The following is a 17,413-nucleotide window of genomic DNA, read 5'->3' on the forward strand; positions in this document are numbered from 1 at the left end:
CGAAAAAGCGATCACTGAATCTGAACTGCTATGAACGTATGTATTCAAAGCAAGCGCTGCGTTCGTAGCTACTCGAACTTAATAGCATTTTCGTAGATTTCACGAAAAATCGGACTACGATGGCTTCTATGATAGCCTTCGTACTATTATGACTTATAGATCGATTATGGATGGGAACGGTACCTCAGTTGGGTTGCCGATGGACAGCGCCACTGAAATGAAAATGTTTTTTTATTATGAATAGCAATAATTAAGTTTCATAAAGTTCAAGTTGGTACAATTTAAAAAAAAAAGTTGAAAAAAGAAATAAAGTATCTCAATCAAAATTTCCCGGCAGCCACAAGAATGCAGTTGCCAATATAGCAACTTAGTGGTTAGCTTTCAGTTGCTAGTTGCCATCGGGAATACCATTTCAGCCACTGGGCAACCAACTGAAGTACGGTTGTCCTCCGTAATCAACCCATAAAATCGGAATCGAATATGCATGCACGTTCTGCAGAACGATAAATATTTTGTAAATGTGTGCTCTGCCCGCTAACGAATTCCAGCCATGTGTGAAATATCGTATGTGAAGCCTCTGTCTGACATAACGTTTATCAAAGGCATGCCAGAAGATGTTTCATCATATGTTTTCGGCCATCGTCTTCTTCGATTAAGTTCATCGATACCAAAAACTTTACAACCTTTATGTGCCAGCAGCCCTTAGTGTTTTTGCCAATGACATGGTACTATTGCACTGTTAATAACCAAATTTTGCCGCAGTTGCATTCACACGTGATATAATAGCTAGTGTCGGCAAGCTGTGGGAATGCCCAGGAGATGGCGTTTGTTCAGCTATCGAAATCATTACACCGACGGCGATGGGCAGTTCTGCTGGAACATATTTACCACAGCAGTGGTTGCGGCGTTTTGTTCTGCAACAATAGCCTGCAATGATGACATGTCATATAATGTCGACGAACAAAGATATAAAATTTAAAATGACTAACCTTATTCCCAGCCGATTTGGGAGACCACCCTTGGTCACGTTCCCACGACAGTCGGGTCTACGTAACCGGAACGACCCAGATTTATATCTGGCCAAGGACTGTCACTCCAGCAACACTCCCCAAAAAGTCTTTGGGGAATTTGTATGCTGCTACAACAACAACAACCACCCTTGGTCACGACCAAAACGTATTTACCAAGATTCACCGTTGATGATGCTGTGCTTGTAGTTAATAGTCTGAAAATACAGAAAATTGCATTAATGAAATGGTATACACATCAAATAAATAAATTTTAATAATTTGTTTACCATTTCACAAACCGAATTACCAAGAAATAGAAACTCACCGCGATGCGATGCAGAAATAAAAACCAACACTGCTGCATTTTCTTCGTAAACAACACAAGCCCTCCGAGCAATCTGATCCGCAAAATTATTTTGTGAAAAATAATAGTTGAAAAGAGTTTTTACACATGATTATCACATTAACTCATAATTGCAAATTATTGTGATTATTTTTAGTTGAATATAATTTACCTTAGACTTTTTTTTTNGCAGAAATAAAAACCAACACTGCTGCATTTTCTTCGTAAACAACGCAAGCCCTCCGAGCAATCTGATCCGCAAAATTATTTTGTGAAAAATAATAGTTGAAAAGAGTTTTTACACATGATTATCACATTAACTCATAATTGCAAATTATTGTGATTATTTTTAGTTGAATATAATTTACCTTAGACTTTTTTTTTCTAATATTCTTTCTTTTGGGCCGCAAAAGCAACCATGCGTTCATTTCTAGTGGGGAAATTTGGTCCCCATGAAGGACTTTCACCACGAAACAGCTACAAAAACAAAAACCTTTTGTACTGGTATACTGTGCTGTAGGGATGGGTAGTGGGGGGTTGAAATTCGATTTTTTCAGAATTTCGAACATTGCCCAACCATTCGATTATTCCATTCGAAATTTGGTGGTGCAAATTCGATTTAGTTCGAATTTCAAAAAAAAAAAAAAATCTGAAAATTTAAAAGTTTGTTTGTAAGAATGACAACTCAAATCGAAAAAGAGATTCAGATGAACTTATATTAGTTTGATTAACTATCTATATCGCTCTTTTTTGCTTCACAACCAAAAATACATAGAAATAAATTTTATTTTTCAAAAAAATATCTAAAAAATCCAAAAATTTGGCAAATGTAGCATATTGAAACTAATTTTTTGGGGCATATAACATGATTTCATTTATTTTTCTTGCATCTTACTTTTAATGACAACGTATGATTATGCTTTTTAAGGCGAGATCTTTAAGTAAACCATTAACAAAATAGATAATAGGGCATGAAGAGTTCTACCCAGCCACATTTTTCGTTTGTCCACAGCTAAACGGCAGGTAATTTTGACTCATGCAAAAAATTTCACTTCACATTTGACATCAGTGTTGGAAAATGGAATGGCAATCACCTGCCACAAAAAATTTGACGACAGCCTTTGAAATGCACTGCGATATCTACATTTGGTCAGTTTCTAGATGTATTTGACACCAAGTGAACAGCTGTTATTTAAAGCAGTTTTTGATGTCAGTTATTTCGACATAATGAAAACCAGACATTAGATAAAGTTTTAAGATCATAAAGCATCTGAAATGTTATTTATTTTTTATGAATTTATTTGTATAGCTGGGATGTGTAACTATAAATAAATTTCACTGTGAGTTAATACTTAAACATTTATGGTGACGTGCATTAATGTCAATCGAATTAATGCCGCTGACATTAATACACAATTGAAAAGTGAATATTAATGTCATTAACATTACTGCACGTCACCACATTTATCGAAGTTCCAATTATTCCATTTTCTTGTATATTTTTAATTCATTCGCTGCATCAAAAATATCTATTTTTATATGGTGCCACACACAGAGATGCCAAATTTTGTCAGAAAGAAGAAAGTTGCAGAGCTGATTTTTTGCAAATGAAGACGAAATTCGATTTTTTCTAGAAAAATTCGATTTTATCCGAATTTTAGCACCACAAAGTTCGATTTCAAAAATTCGTCATTTTAGAGCTAAAGTTCGATTAAAACTCGAATCTCGAAGCTTCGAATATCAAATTTACCCATCCCTACTGTGCTGTGGAAAAAATAAGAGCACGTGTGGTGACATTCTTCCTAGTAAATTTCACTAAAGCCTAAATTTCTAAAAATAAATTTCTGTAAAGCCGAAAATAACACAATGGTTAAACCAAAAAAATCTAAATTGGCATCAACTAAAAATGTGGCGTTGGTTAAACAGTTGGCCGAAGGAAAAGTCACAAAACGGAAGAGTAAAGAAAAGGTCCAGCTGCGAGCAGAGGAGTCTTCGGTCTGTTCAACTTTTAAATTTGTATGAGTGGACAACTAATAATTTTTCCTCCGTTAAGGTACTGGACAGTAAGACAAGTAAAAAAATTTTAGCAGCGGCTAAAGCGCAGCAATTGGAATTTAACGAAGATAATTTTCCAAGCCTAGAGCGGAAAAGAACCTATGCTAACATAAATATAGGTGTGTTGAAAACTATTTGTGTGTTTAGTTATTAGCCCACTGCCTTTGAGTTAGCGGGCGGAGGGCGATTGTGGTTTGCTTTTGATATCCAAGCCACTTGAAATAACAGTTCAAACTTTGTAAAAAGTCGCACCTGACCCCTCGAAACCTTCCAAAGACCCAAAAATGGTAATTAGCAACTTGACAACGGAAATATATAAGGGTAAACAGTATTTGGATGGGCTTTAGATTGGTAACCCGGTAGTACGGAATTAATGAAAATATGGAGGTAGAGGGGGGTCTAATAGTTGTCTGTATGAAGTTTCAAAGCGCGGAGCCTTATAGTTTTTAAGGAATTTGTTGTTAAAATTTGTAAATTTAACAAACTAGAGTGTGCACGACCAAACAAATAAATACTTTTAGTATATTCAGCTTTTTTATGAAAAATTCATTGTTAAATTATATATATATATTTTTTTGATATGTAGACACGTCCGTGATGAATATAAAAAGTTTTCCTCTTAATTCCAAGGTTCATAGAGCCTCATAATACCAAAAGTAAAAAAAAAAATATTCAAAAGTGGTTTTGGGTAGCTATTAGGGCTACCTCAAATTTGTGCAATATATTGTACAAAAGTCCACAAAGGAGTAAAAGCACTCAAGAAAACTCAATAAATATTTCACTAAGTTTGACGGAATAAAACATTTATTTCATTGAAAATGAACTTGTGTATGTACAAAATAATTGATTTTACTGCAGATATGTTGGAATGAATATTTTATATCTTTTTAAGTATCTATGGTTAAGATTTGCATTAAAAAATTTTAAATTTTCTCCATGAAAAGAGAATTATATAAAGAAATTTTGAAAAATTTTAGATACAATTACAATATATAATACAAATGACCCGTTTTAATAAACCTTCCCGGTTTTTCTGCCTTCAGTAGATCAAGAAATCAAAAACCTACCCTTTATGCAACAACAACGCACAAGCTCTTCAAAAACCACGGCAAAAACCACCTTAATTGCCTGTTCAACTGCAACCTTTGCGGACGTTTGTACAAGATATTGTACATTTTTTTTACCACTCGGGGGGAAAAATATTTTTAATCATGATAGTTAAATTTTAGCATTTTTATATGATGAAATGCTTTTTATATTTCCATACTATGTGCTTTTATTAGCGATTTTACTTGACTTTCACGTATTTTTTGTACAGTAAATTACCACAACTTGCGTGTCACTGGAATTTTATAAAATGGTATATTTTTAAATTAAATTCTAAAAATATTTTTGAAACGTTTTCGATTTTGAGACTTATGTAAACTATTCGGGACATTCCAAAACTTCATAAAGTTTAATTTGTTTTCAAAAATTATAATACGATTTTTCCATCTACGATACCAACTTCATTGAAAGCGATTAGTTGAAAGGCCGTTTATACCAGGGCATGAATTACGTATGGCGACAATCGTCTGAACGATATCGTGTCGATATTGTGTTGCTTCATGAAAACCAAAAATGGTTTGATCGTTTGTGCGATATCGTCAACTCGATTCCAGTTTTGCGTAACAGTAATTGTAACACGTAACAGCAACACAAATGCATAAATCAGTGATTTTACGAGGTCGTTTTGTCAGTATCGTTTGAACGACTATCGTTTCAAAGTTACGTGATTCAGGCCCAGGCGATTGTTGCTTTTAACTGAAAATCGCCTGAAAAATCGCCTCATGCAAACTCCCTATTAGTACGACTTTTGCTATATAGCCGATAGAGTTGACAGCAACAATGAAAACGCTCATTAAGCTGAAATTAGTCAAGAACGTAAACCTACCGGTACGTAAACCCGAGTCAGCTGACACGATGTGTTGTACTAAAGCGCCATGTAAATAAAAACTCAACACCGCAGAATTTTCCAGTAGTTGTAGCTCGTAGCGCAGAAATCTGCGGAATTTAGATTTTTCCGTGTCAGCTGATTTCTTCCTTCTATAGATGGTTGCCACTTCGTCAGTTTTGCAGATCGAAAAAAAGTTATAAGTTCCTATTCAAAATAAACTTAAAATATTTGAAATTTACTATTGAATAAGGTTCTTTGTTGAAAACTAAGTAGTTTATATTTATCTACCATCTATTATAACACGAAAAATTGTAGTTGAAAAGGTAAGTTTATGAAAAGGCATTGACGAGTGGCAACACTGTAGTAAGCAACACTGAGGGCTCTAGTAATCGACAAAATTCTGCGTATACAGACTGCGTTTAAGTATACGTTCTGCGTTNCGAAAAAAAGTTATAAGTTCCTATTCAAAATAAACTTAAAATATTTGAAATTTACTATTGAATAAGGTTCTTTGTTGAAAACTAAGTAGTTTATATTTATCTACCATCTATTATAACACGAAAAATTGTAGTTGAAAAGGTAAGTTTATGAAAAGGCATTGACGAGTGGCAACACTGTAGTAAGCAACACTGAGGGCTCTAGTAATCGACAAAATTCTGCGTATACAGACTGCGTTTAAGTATACGTTCTGCGTTCTTGACTAATTTCAGCTTTAGTTATCAATCTGTGGCGTAGCCAGACCCAGGGTTGCCACTTTGGTAAATTGTTACCAAAATTGGTAGAACAAATTTGGGTTGGTAAAAAGGTAAATTTTTTCTCATTTTGGTAGATTTTTGTTGAACTTTTCGTTCCCGATTTATGTTTCGTAGTTATATTTATATTATAAATTTCTTTGCATACTTACATATATATAAATGTATATCGATATAAGGCGAACATATCGTGCTCCATTCAAAACTCATTATAAAAAAGTTATTGGTAGATATTTTCCAGATTTGGTTGATTTTTCTCAAGTGGATGAAAAATATTTTTTTGTCAGTGGCAACCCTGGCCAGACCTCAAAATGTGGTCACGGTTGCCGTTTTGGTCCNTCTACCATCTATTATAACACGAAAAATTGTAGTTGAAAAGGTAAGTTTATGAAAAGGCATTGACGAGTGGCAACACTGTAGTAAGCAACACTGAGGGCTCTAGTAATCGACAAAATTCTGCGTATACAGACTGCGTTTAAGTATACGTTCTGCGTTCTTGACTAATTTCAGCTTTAGTTATCAATCTGTGGCGTAGCCAGACCCAGGGTTGCCACTTTGGTAAATTGTTACCAAAATTGGTAGAACAAATTTGGGTTGGTAAAAAGGTAAATTTTTTCTCATTTTGGTAGATTTTTGTTGAACTTTTCGTTCCCGATTTATGTTTCGTAGTTATATTTATATTATAAATTTCTTTGCATACTTACATATATATAAATGTATATCGATATAAGGCGAACATATCGTGCTCCATTCAAAACTCATTATAAAAAAGTTATTGGTAGATATTTTCCAGATTTGGTTGATTTTTCTCAAGTGGATGAAAAATATTTTTTTGTCAGTGGCAACCCTGGCCAGACCTCAAAATGTGGTCACGGTTGCCGTTTTGGTCCAAATGGACCAAAGTTGGTCCATTTTTTTTCGTTTGGTCCATTGGACCAATGCTTTTTCAAATGGTCCATTTCACAACGCTTTGGTTAGGTTATTATCACCCTTTCACTTCATGCAATAGTTTTTTTTTTTTCTATTTAATTGATGAATTTTGGCAACACCTGTTTGAATAATCCACTGATCTTCAAATATGGCTTCGCTAATCATCTGTGAAAGCACGCTTCAAAAAATTCCCCGGTTTCTTGCTAATTTCAATTTAATGTTCCTTTGAATTCATGTATTTATGCCGAATTTCCACTAGGCATTGAAACAACAGCTTCTGTTAATGACTATTTTTACCTTCCTTTTATTAGCTCGGGATGTAACTATGTAATATTGATGCGCCTAAAAGATGCAGCGATTTCTATTCTCAAGTTACATACCTGATGACAGTACGAATGGCAATTATAATAGGGAGGTTTTAGTTTTTTAAACTATAATTTTCTTTAATGTAATGACACGATTATTTGTTAATGCCCGACTTTGTCATTTTGCCATTTAATGCCTAGTGGCAATCCAGCATTAGTTTTGAAAACTTGTAAGTACATGTATGTATCTGAAAGTGAGTACTTTATTTCTTTATTAATATGTATGTACAAGGCCGTATTTAGGGGGGGGTCCCCAAAACGTCAAAATACAAAGCATCAGTCCCTTTTATTTCTAAACCGCACTAGAAGAAAAAGTCTAGCTTGCGCAACCTAGTTGAAAACTAGCATCTAACCGTGGTTGCGCACATTGGGCATTACAATCTGCTGAGGTTTAGAAATAAAAGAGACTGATGCTTTGTATTTTGACGATTTGGAATGCACCCATACTTATTTATACACTTTCAAAAGTCTACATCTTCTGATAAACTTAGAAAACTGCAAGAAAACGTGGTAGTTTCAGTGCCTAGTGGAAGGCGTCGTAAAAAAGAAGCAGACCAATCTTCATGGAAGAGCGAACGCGAAAAGCAAACAAAAAGATAGCTATGTAAAAGTTACTGTTTCAAAACTCGCTATATTCAGTTTTTATATATAAAATTTGCAAAAACTACCTCATTGCCATATTGTTTTTTAATGTTATTAGGCTCTTGTTTATCCAAATTTTCAGATAATAAAGAGAAATATACAATTTGGATGTTACTTGTTGTTGTAGACGTTTTTTTAAATTATGGCTCACTATTATAAAATCACATAACGCTGTTTGCTAGTGGACTACTCATTTGTGCAATATTAAAAAAAATTCAACAAACTTTCGTAAAAATTTCGAACTTTTAAAAATGCTAAAAAATCAATCGACATTTTTAGCCATTTGAAACGTGTACTTTATTCTACTAGAATTCAATGGGCGACAAAACTGCATACTCAGAATTTAATTAAAAAACTCGAAATTTTAACAAAATTTGTAGAATTTTTTTTAATTGCATGAATTTTTAACAGTGTCACTCGATTGGTACATTTGTACAGATTTGTAAATTTTTATATTGGGCTATTGGTAAAAAAAGTGGGAAATTTTTTTTGCATTCAAAAGATTGGTACAATACAGCGATGTTCTATTGAAAAATTTCAATAAATTAATTTTCGTGATTGGGATAGTGAAAAATATTTTGGGTGTTCAAACAATTGGGATACGATTTACACCAAATTTTAGCAAATACCCAATCGTGTGACACTGCCTTTAAACTTGTATTTATACGGATGTTGGTAAAGAACGAACTATAAAAAACTAACCGAAATTAAATAACAACAAAAATAATCACCCTCGTTGCGGGAGTCGTGTCGAATGCAAGTCGTTTTTCGAGAGTCGAATCGTATCGAAAATTTCACGTCATTGCCTAAAATTTCCACTCGACTAGTGTATTAAAACGGAAAAACTTGGCAGCACTGTACAATTTTCGACAATTTTCGTCGTTTATTTATTTCAGCACGACAGTAGACAATGCCAATGTTGTCGAGTCGTACAATTTAGCCTAATTTGCGACTTACACAATGAGGCTGAATATTTTAAAACTTGTCAAAATTTGGTGCGGCTATAATTTTTTCGACTACTGTACATAAGTTGGCTATGATTACTCGGCCGTGCTATCATAGTAGCACAATGCCACTCATATTTGACTTACAAACAAACTACGGGCAGGAATTTCAAGATTTCAACCCTGTTTTTATGAAAAATTTTACTTTTATCAGTATTTTTCTTTTAATCAAAATATGTTGAAATAAAAGTGAAACTAAAAAAGATTTTACTTAAAATTTGGTACGTAAGTAGCTTTTTAGTATACATTAGCATATATGGTCCATGTTTTCCGAGAAGTGGAGCAGGGATTTGCTTAAAATTCGGTACTTAGGTAGCTTTTTGCCTGGATAAGCTTATAGATTCCTGTTTTCCAGTTTTCATGCAATTTCGAATATAAATAGCTTTGAGCAACCACCATACCAAGGGGCGAATTCGTCACTAAGCAAGATTTTTTTGCGCCAATCAGAAACAACGGATACTGTCAAAATATAATTATAATATATAATATATCTCAACTAATATATATTTTGAAAGCCGTTTTTTAGTTTTCGCAAGGCTCGAGAGCGGCTGAACCGATTTTTTTGAAACTGCCACCTGCCGCACGTGTCCCAAGTATGGTTTTAGGCTAAAAAAAAAATCTATATGTAAAGGGGGCGTGGCACCTCCCATACAAACCGAATTTTTCATGCTGCATATCTCTGAAAGTGTGCGTGGTAGAGTTCTGGAACTTGGTATGGAGATATACGAAATCAATCGCATACCCTTGGAGAAAAATTTGAGCTATTGTAAAAAGGGGTGTGGCATCTCCCATACAAAAGGAATTTTTCATACTGCATATCTCTGGAAGTATTCATGGTATAGTTCTGGAACTTGGTACGGAGATGTACGCAATCAACTCTTGAGGAAAAATTGGAACTATTGGAAAAGAGGGCGTGGCATCTTCCATACAAACCGAATTTTTCATACTGCATATCTTTGGAAGTGTTCATGGTAGAGTTCTGGAACTTGGTATGGAGATATACGAAATCAATCGCATACTCATGAGGAAAGAGGGCAGCTGTTGGAAAAGGGGGCGTGGCACCTCCCATATAAATCGAATTTTTATACTGCATATCTCTGAAAGTATTCATGGTACAGTACTGGAACTTCGTATGGAGATATGTATGTAGTTGAAATCAAGCCCATACTCGTGGAGAAAATTTGGGCTATTTGAAAAGGGGGTGTGAGGCCTACAAACGGACCGACCTTTAGCTATCCTTGAATGTATTTATAATTCTTCTGTAGGCGTGTTTGTGAGTGAAATCCTCCTAAATGGTTGTACGGATTTTAACGAAGCTTTTTGTGTGTGTTTGAGTGGGTCTCTGGATGGTTTACTTTCACAATTTAATAAGACAGTTGGCGCTGTAGTTGAGTTATTACTAAAAATCTTATTTATGATCCGGTTTAGCTAATGTTTTAAATATCTATGCAATACTATTGCAAAAACGTGCTGCCAAGTGGTGCTGAAGTCGAGTTATTACTAAGAATAGCCAAATGAGAAAAGGGGCCGTGAAGGTCAGATTAAATCGACCTGTTGCACCATTGAGTATATCGAACGCTCCTGCTTTGCAGTTGGCCCAATGGATGTGATTTTCCAATATTATTATGCGTTCAAACTTTTAAGGTATTTCGTCTGAAATAAGTAGATGTATATTGCATTTCTGCAGAACAATGATCCGCACCCATTTTGAAATTGCCACCAACTAAACTGTAAAGCCTCCAGGACATTCACTATAGAACCGGGTCATTGTTGCCGCCAGGGAGTGAAGAGGAAAAATTTTATTTCGCTTTGCGAATAACCGTACTATGAAATGCCGCACAACTGGAGAATTTCAAGAACTTTTTCACGGATATAACACTTTCCTTAGGTTATTTAAAGCGGCAAATGACCACCAAACCATAATCTTAGCAGATGAACGTGCCAATGAAAATCGTAAACGTGAATTGTTGGTGAAAATGTTGGACCAAATAGTTTCAATAAAATATATAATAATTTTGGGCGGGACGAAGTTCGCCGGGTCTGCTAGTGGGTTAATACAAGTAATTTTTAAGGAAAAACAAAACCGACTTTAATCTACTATATATTTGTGAAAGTATGCATGTATGTATGTATGTATGTGCCAGGTTGCAGTCTAAACGGACGGACAGAATCGAACAAAATTTTGTCAGAGTATTGCCATGACACCTGGGCCTATAATAGGGTGAAAAAATTGGGGGCGACAAGGGGGCGTGGCACCTCCCATAGGCGTGAAATTTTTAATCAGCCATAACTTCCAGACTATAAGTCACATGAACTTGAAACTTGGTACGCAGACATGTCAATGGTAGATGCTTATAGGCAGGCATATATAAATGAGTTTGTAAAAGGGGGCGTGGCACAGCTATAACTTCGGAACCATAAGTCACACGAACTTGAAATTTGGTATGCAGACATATCAATGGTAAGTGCTTATACGAGGGTATATATAAGCGAGTTTGTAAAAGGGTGCGTGGCACATCGTGAAATTTTTTATCAGGTATAACTTCGGAACCATAAGTCGCACGAACTTGGTATGCAGGTATAGCTATGGTAGATGCTTATAAAAAGATAAATATAAATGAGTTTGTAAAAGATGGCATAGCAAATCCTATAGGCGTGGAAAATTTTATCAGCTATAACTTCAAAACCATAAGTCGCATGAAATTTAAATTTGGTATGCAGACATATCTATGGTAAGTGCTTATAGTAAGGTGTATATGAATGAGTTTATAAAAGGGGCGTGGCAAATCTCGTAGGCGTGGAATTTTTAATCAGCCATAAATTGGGAACCATAAGTCACATGAATTTGAAATTTGGTATTCAGACGTAGGTATCTATGGGAGGTATTCAGAGTAAAGTATATATAAATGAGTTTGTAAAAGGGGTAATACATATATGTATTTATCTATTAGATAACTCGGATATTTAAAACTGTGCTTTTTTTTGAAACCTTACCGTCTTTAGATCATTTTGAAATGGAAAGATTAAATCGTTTTTTAATCCCGCGATGCTGTTAAACGAAAAAGGTTCATTCATAATGAATAAAACTCCTTCCGAAAAGTGCAGCTATACTAAAACAGCTTAGCGAATAGGCAGCTAAACGGAATTCACCGTAGTAGACTAATTTTAATTTAAAATTTGATCGTTACCGTAATCCGCCTAATATTAATAATGGAACAAGATTTGTAGTACAAGTGATGATCAATATACATATATTAGTTAAAGCACGATAAAGCTAAAAGTATGGCTCATGCCTTAATGTAAGCAAAGAAAATAGTTTGTCTCCTTTAACTTATGCAGAACTGAATATTTGTATTACTGTTTTATATTTTTATTTGTTTACCCCGAACGACGTTGGGTGCTCTGCTAGTTCTCATATAAAAATTTAAGATAACCGTCAATTTATTCATGATCCAACGATCGCATTTAAACCGAATTAGTATGGGACCAAGTCTACCTCACCACCTTTCCTTTAAAAAATTATATAACTAGCTTAACGGGGTCTAAAGGTATGCGATAACATAAAAAAACAAATTATTATATCCCGACGAATTGCTAACTTCCTCCTGTTTTTGAAGTCGGTTAAATCGTTTATTTGTAATTGTTAACAACAATTTAAAATCCCAATTTAAAACAACTGCTTTTAAATTGTTTAATTCCACTTGCTTGAGGTTTTTTAAAAGTTTTCGATCCAGTTTCAAAGTGTAACGGAAGCATTTGTTAACTGGTAGATTATCTTGATTGAAAAAATTGTCTCTCCTATTTTTCTTTCTCTTTCAAAATGAGAGCAGTGAAAATTTACGATTTGGGTGTAGAACAAAACTACACCATTTCCAGTTGGATTTTAGAAAGAGTCAATTGGATGTTAGAAAGAGTCAATTGGATTTTAGAATAGTCAACTGGATTTCAGAAAGCGTAAATTGGTTTTTAGAATACTCAACTGGACTTTAGAAAGCGTAAGAAAACGTTAATTGGATTTTAGAAAACGTAAATTGGATTTTAGAAAATGTAAAGTGAATTTTAGAATTTTCTACAAAAATTTTGAAGTAGCCAGTTTTTTCTTATGTGCGGTATTTGTCAATGCAAATTTTTCTAAAATATTCACTTTTAAGCAAACAGTGCTACTTTCTATGCGGATGCAATTGCCAAACGAGATATGAGAGTTGGTGAATAAAATTTTTTTAAATGGCATTTTATTTCTTCCAAGTATGTAAAACATGGAATTTTGTTACATATACTATTGTCTTGCTCTTCCAATTTACATTACTCATTTACTATTACATTACATTTCACTCCTGTGCACCTATATTCTTTTTATATACATTATTCTACTTAATTTTAATATTCCGCTCACGTCTTCATTATCCGCTTTCTTTTGTACTTCATAGAGATCGTATATTCCTAAATGTAACCTGTTGTTTAACTTTAATATATATTATATTGTTAAAACTTAATAAAAAGTCGTTATAACCTGATACTTCAGCAATATTTGAAACTACATAATCATATGCATAGCATAGTGTATGAATCATTAAAAAATCCAATTAACGCTTTCTAAAATCCAATTTACACTTTCTCAAATCCAATTGACTATTCTCAAATCCAATTGACTCTTTCTAAAATCCAGTTGACTATTCTAAAATCCAATTGATCGTTTCTAAAATCCAGTTGACTATTCTAAAATCCATATGGCCCTTTCTAAAATCCAGTTGACTATTCTAAAATCCAATTTACGCTTTCTAAAATACAATTGACTATTCTAAAATCCAATTGACGCCTTCCAAAATCCAACTGGAAATGGTGTAGATATATACATGGTTTTATTTTGGGTTACGTTTTCCTTTAACAAATTTTGTTCGTACATATGTACCATGGCGGAATTATACCAGGTGAAGTAACTACACAATTTCCAGTTGGATTTTGGAAGGCGTAAATTGGATTTAAGAAAGGGCCATATGGATTTTAGAATAGTCAACTGGATTTTAGAAAGAGTCAATTGGATTTGAGAATAGTCAATTGGATTTAAGAAAGTGTAAATTGGATTTTAGAAAGCGTTAATTGGATTTTTTAATGATTCATACATTATGCTATGGATATGATTATGTAGTTTCAAATATTGCTGAAGTTCAGGTTATAAATAAATACTTTTTATTAAGCTTTAACAATATAATATGTATTAATATATATTGCATTGTAACTAAGCAAATACCGCAGTCGTCTTGTGCCTCCATTTTTTGGTTTTTTTTAATTAAAAAAATTTATTTAATATGCCGATACAATGTTCGCTTAAAAGTGAATATTTTAGAAAAATTTGCATTGACAAATACCGCACATAAGAAAAAACTGGCTACTTCAAAATTTTTGTAGAAAATTCTAAAATTCACTTTACATTTCCTAAAATCCAATTTACGTTTTCTAAAATCCAATTTACGTTTTCTTAAATCCAGTTGACTATTCTAAAATCCAATTTACGCTTTCTAAAATCTAGTTGACTATTCTAAAATCCATTTTACGCTTTCTAAAATCCAGTTGACTATTCTAAAATCCAAATTACGCTTTCTAAAGTCCAGTTGAGTATTCTAAAAACCAATTTACGCTTTCTGAAATCCAGTTGGCTATTCTAAAATCCAATTGACTCTTTCTAACATCCAATTGACTCTTTCTAAAATCCAATTGACTCTTTCTAAAATCCAACTGGAAGTGGTGTAGAGCGAGAAGAAANTTGAAATCCAGTTGGCTATTCTAAAATTCAATTGACTTTTTCTAACATCCAATTGACTCTTTCTAAAATCCAATTGACTCTTTCTAAAATCCAACTGGAAGTGGTGTAGAGCGAGAAGAAATATTATGACGCTGCCTTATTTGAAAAATTGCCTTTAAAATTTGACTATAAGGCAGCCAAATGTCAGAAAATAAAGCGAGAAAGCTGTTTTATTACTTCACCTGTTTATTGCGACATGCATATGTACTAAAATAAAAATCGTCATTTATGGGGATAATCGTCAAAACGTCATTGAGCTAAAAAAACGTTAAAATGACGACGAAATCGTCAATTCGGCAACACTATTGACTATGATTTCAACCCTGTCTGCGTGAAATGTTTTATTTATACCAGTAATTTTCTTTTAATCAATCTATGTTGAAATAAAAGTTATAATAAAAAAATATTTTGTCAGAACCCCCCCGAAAAAAAATGCTGGTTTCCCAGGATATGTTAAAGACTTGCATTTACCTACAGTCACTTTTTCACATAATGGAATGAACTAAAATATTTATGTATATCTAAACACTTATTGCACGTCCCCTACTTTCATATAACGGCAAATTTATAAACCGCTAAAAATGTGCTTCTTCGGTGACTAATGAAACCATTCCGCACCAATTTTCAAGACTGCATAAATGGACTTAAAATAGGCGTTGTATTATTTTATTGTATTATGTTAATGTACGTAAATACTTATATGCTTGAAACTACCAGAGACCCAGAATAATAATTATTTCATGGTGGAGTTTTAAAAAAGTCATAAAAATTTTCGTAAGAATTATAAGTCTTCATAATAATTAAGTGTGAGAAAATTTGTTTAAGTCATCGATAACTATTATTTTAAGACCTATATAATAGAAGTCTTTTCATAATAATTATCAGCGATATAAATATTTTTAAGTCTTCAAAGACTTTTAGTTTGAGACTTATATTATACAAGTTTTGTCATAATAATTGTCATTGAGATAAACATTTTTAAGTCTTCAAAGACTTTTATTTTGAGCCTTATATTATAAAAGTCTTTTGATAATAATTATAGCGCAAACAAATTTTGTATATAGTCCTGAACGGGTCCCAAACCAAGCCCGAACTGGTCCCAAACTGCTCCCCAACTAGTCCCGAACTGGCCCCATCTAGTTCCGAACTGGCCCCCAACTAATCCTGAAATGCTCCTGAACAACTCCCGTCTTTTAAGACTTAAACAATTTTTTCGCGCTCATAATTATTGTGAAAAGACTTTTATAATATAAGTCTTAAAATAAAAGTCTTTGAAGACTTAAAATATTTATCTCTCTGATAATTATAATGAAAGGACTTTTATAATATAAGTCCTTGAATAATGCAAGAATTTATTTAATCGACCTTTAGTTATAGATGTTTTTTCTGGTTTCTTTTCGAGCCTGAGGTCAAGTTTTTATTTTTGTTTTACAAGTGTCCGATGTTTCGGCTCTCAACGAAAGCCATCTTCAGGGACTCTAAATACAAAAACACTTAGAATACAACAAATTTCAACAAAAAGGCAAATCGACTTACATTAAAAGAAAAAAGAAAAACTTAAAAGCAAAACTAACATAAAGCACAAAAGACCAAAGAAAATATAAATTATTTTTGCGTAGATGATTTCATCCTATGCTGCCAAGTGGCTGGACTTCGACTGATTTTGGTTTGTATTCTTTTTGTTTTATCGATCAGGTGTCTGTAAGCATGAGCGACGTTCTGTGTGTCCGTTTTGTAATTTATTCTTAATTCTGTCGGGGTGTTAGTTATATGTAGCATTTCTATCGTCAGTCTCTTGTTGTAATTGCTCTCCTTTTGCAATATGCTAACGTTATCAAAATTTGGAGAATGTGAGATTTCTGCACAGTGGGACGACAGTGCTGTTTGTTGTGTGTTTCCATTATTGCGCGATCTTAGATTTGATTTGTGTCCACTAATCCTAGTTTTTAAATTATTTTTTGTCGTTCCAACGTAGATTTTTTCACATTTATTTTGCGTATTCCCATTACATGTTATGCTATATATTACATTATTTTGGTCCATTTTGTCAATTTTGCTTTTTGTGTTGCTGTATAGTTTTTTAAGTGTATTGTCCATTCTGTATGCTATTTTATATTTTTCTTTGTCATAGAATTTAATTTTTGCCATTCTGTCTGCCACTTTTGGCACGTAGGTCATCGACTTCCATATTTTTGGCTGTTCTTTGTTGTCCTTGTTATGATTATGTTGTCCATAGTATTTATGTAGTAGCTTTTTGATGGCCTGTTGTGGAAAACTATTCATGGTTAGTATTTTGGAGATGATTTCGTTGTTACTTCTGTGAAATATTGGGTCGCTTATTGTGAGTACTCGTCTGATAAAGTTGTATGCCGTGTTGAATATCATGTTTTTTGGATGTTTTGAAAAATAGTTCAGTAGTCGTCCGGACGCAGTGGGTTTTTGGTACCAATTTATTTTAATTACGTTGTTAGTCCTTGTGAGTTGAACATCTAAGTACGGTAATCGGTTTTCATGTTCTTCTTCCTTCGTGAATTTAATATTTTTGTGATAGCTGTTCAATGCTTCTAGTGTTACGT

The 17,413-nt window shown here is 33.5% G+C and overlaps 1 protein-coding gene and 1 long non-coding RNA gene across 3 annotated transcripts in view; one reads left to right on the plus strand and one right to left on the minus strand.

Annotated features, from left to right (window-relative positions):
- Positions 1 to 291: 291 nt before the first annotated feature.
- Positions 292 to 1,350, minus strand: LOC108361031 (uncharacterized). Its single transcript, XR_001847223.1, has 3 exons — positions 1,298 to 1,350; positions 990 to 1,225; positions 292 to 927 (listed from the first exon to the last, which is right to left on the minus strand). It is a non-coding gene; the product is annotated as an uncharacterized LOC108361031 (long non-coding RNA).
- Positions 1,351 to 3,038: 1,688 nt separating this feature from the next.
- bys (Bystin) overlaps positions 3,039 to 17,413 on the plus strand; it is a 107,653-nt gene continuing 93,278 nt past the window's right edge. The window contains exons 1-2 of one of the 2 annotated variants that reach the window (XM_017613562.1): positions 3,039 to 3,348; positions 3,407 to 3,527. In XM_017613562.1, the coding sequence (XP_017469051.1) occupies positions 3,220 to 3,348; positions 3,407 to 3,527 (250 nt within the window). In that variant the 5' untranslated portion in view covers positions 3,039 to 3,219. The remainder of the gene's footprint in view (positions 3,349 to 3,406; positions 3,528 to 17,413) is intronic. The other variant, XM_017613561.1, reaches the window with a different exon arrangement.

The sequence above is a fragment of the Rhagoletis zephyria genome, unplaced genomic scaffold (assembly GCF_001687245.7).
Source record: "Rhagoletis zephyria isolate East Lansing unplaced genomic scaffold, Rhagoletis_zephyria_1.1 Rzeph_scaffold_00686, whole genome shotgun sequence".
In the NCBI taxonomy this organism is placed as follows: Eukaryota; Metazoa; Arthropoda; class Insecta; order Diptera; family Tephritidae; genus Rhagoletis; species Rhagoletis zephyria.